This window comes from Aplysia californica, unplaced genomic scaffold (genome assembly GCF_000002075.1).
Source record: "Aplysia californica isolate F4 #8 unplaced genomic scaffold, AplCal3.0 scaffold01618, whole genome shotgun sequence".
NCBI lineage: Eukaryota > Metazoa > Mollusca > Gastropoda > Aplysiida > Aplysiidae > Aplysia > Aplysia californica.
The window spans coordinates 2,982-4,609 of record NW_004798888.1 but is presented as its reverse complement, the minus strand read 5'-3'; the positions used below and the strand labels follow the sequence as shown (position 1 = coordinate 4,609).

Sequence of the window (1,628 nt, the reverse complement as noted above, 5' to 3'; positions counted from 1 at the left end):
AGAGAGAGAGAGAGAGAGAGAGAGAGAGAGAGAGAGAGAGAGAGAGAGAGAGAGAGAGAGATCGCTTGTGACTCCAGCCTGGCTGTATATCTGTGTGTGAGCGTGTCGCGTGGTTGCCTGATGGGTATACTTCCGCTGACCTACCTTGCAAGGGGCCGTTGACATGATGGCTAATGTTGAGGGAGGGTTCCAGTGTCGAGTGAGACGGCTCCAGGGAGGTGGGCTCTTCGCTTCCACCACCGGGGCTCCGGGGTTCGAGTCTGAAATCACGACAAGTGGATACTTTAGAATTACAAAGTTCTATCTGAGACATTTCTTTTTTAGTTTTGGTAGAGGTTTTACGGCACTTGCAACACAATAAGGTCATATAAATGCTAAAAATTAGAGGTGTTGTTACAAGAGAGTAACAAACACAAAAAAGAAGGGGAGGAATGGAGACGATAGATTTCTTACAGGAAAGAAGGAGCAAACCACACCAGACCACCCGCCAACCACCCAACAAACCACAACAAGTCGCTTCCTTAGAATTACAAATTTTATCTGACATTTCTAGATGGTCGTTTTGAGTTACTAAGACCTCGAGGTCAGAAACCAATTTAATGTTCTATCTGCTCTTTTAAAACCGTAAGATTATTCGGAGTCGTTATCAAGAAAACATTCAAAGAATTGAATTCGAAAACAGTTTTTTTTAAAAGTCTTAGTAGAGTTTTTAAGGCGCTCGCAACTGCATAAGGTCATATGAGTGCCAGAAGATTAGAGGTGTTACAAAAGAGTAACAAACATTAAAAAGAGAAGAAGGGGGGGTAAGGACGATAAATGTTTGACAGGAGAAAAGAAGCAAACCACACCAGAGCATCCACCAACCACCCACTGACATTTCTTGGTCGTTTTGAGTTACTAAGACCTCGAAGTCAGAAACCAAATGTTCTATCAGCTCTATCAAAATCGTATAATTATTCGAAGTCGTTATCAAAATAGTCAAAGAAATTGCATTCGAAAAAACTTGACCTGGAGTGAAACTCAAACTCTTTGACGTCAGTTTTTAGTTTTAGTAAGAGTTTTACGGCACTGGCAACACAATAAGTTCATATAAGTGCCGAAGATTACAGGTGTGACAAGAGTAACAACACAAAAAAGAAGGAGGGGAGATAGAGACGATAGGTTTTTTATAGGAAAGAAGGAGCAAACCACACCAGAGCAGCCGCCAACCACCCACTATTAAACTTTACCCAAGAAGAGATGAAACCGATGCACAATAAAGGTATCATATGATGTCACAGACATTGGAAAATCAAAACCTTCTGGATATGGAAAAATAAGGGTAAAAAAAAGAACACGCAAAACATTAAATAACCGGTTTCCATTCACCATTTGCTAAAATGGTTCAGGTCGGAAGACAAATATCAACTAGATTGAATCTTGACTTTAAAAAAAACCAAACAAACAAACAGGCAGAACGTAACGAATACAATTGACACCATTCAGAAAAAAACAGATATAGATTAATAAAGTCAAAATGAAAATGACATAACGGGCGCAGTTCTAGGATTGAGATAAGGCAGGCTATGATTAAAGTGCTCTCTCTCTCTCTCTCTCTCTCTCTCTCTCTCTCTCTCTCTCTCTCTCTC

At 40.4% G+C, this 1,628-nt stretch overlaps 1 protein-coding gene across 1 annotated transcript in view; it reads right to left on the bottom strand.

Annotated features, from left to right (window-relative positions):
* Window positions 1-1,628, bottom strand: part of LOC101850866 (eyes absent homolog 1) — a gene marked incomplete at its 3' end in the record, with an annotated part of 56,261 nt that overhangs the window by 53,052 nt on the left and 1,581 nt on the right. The window contains 1 exon segment of the mRNA XM_035973656.1: window positions 145-260. Coding sequence (XP_035829549.1) covers window positions 145-260 — 116 coding nt within the window.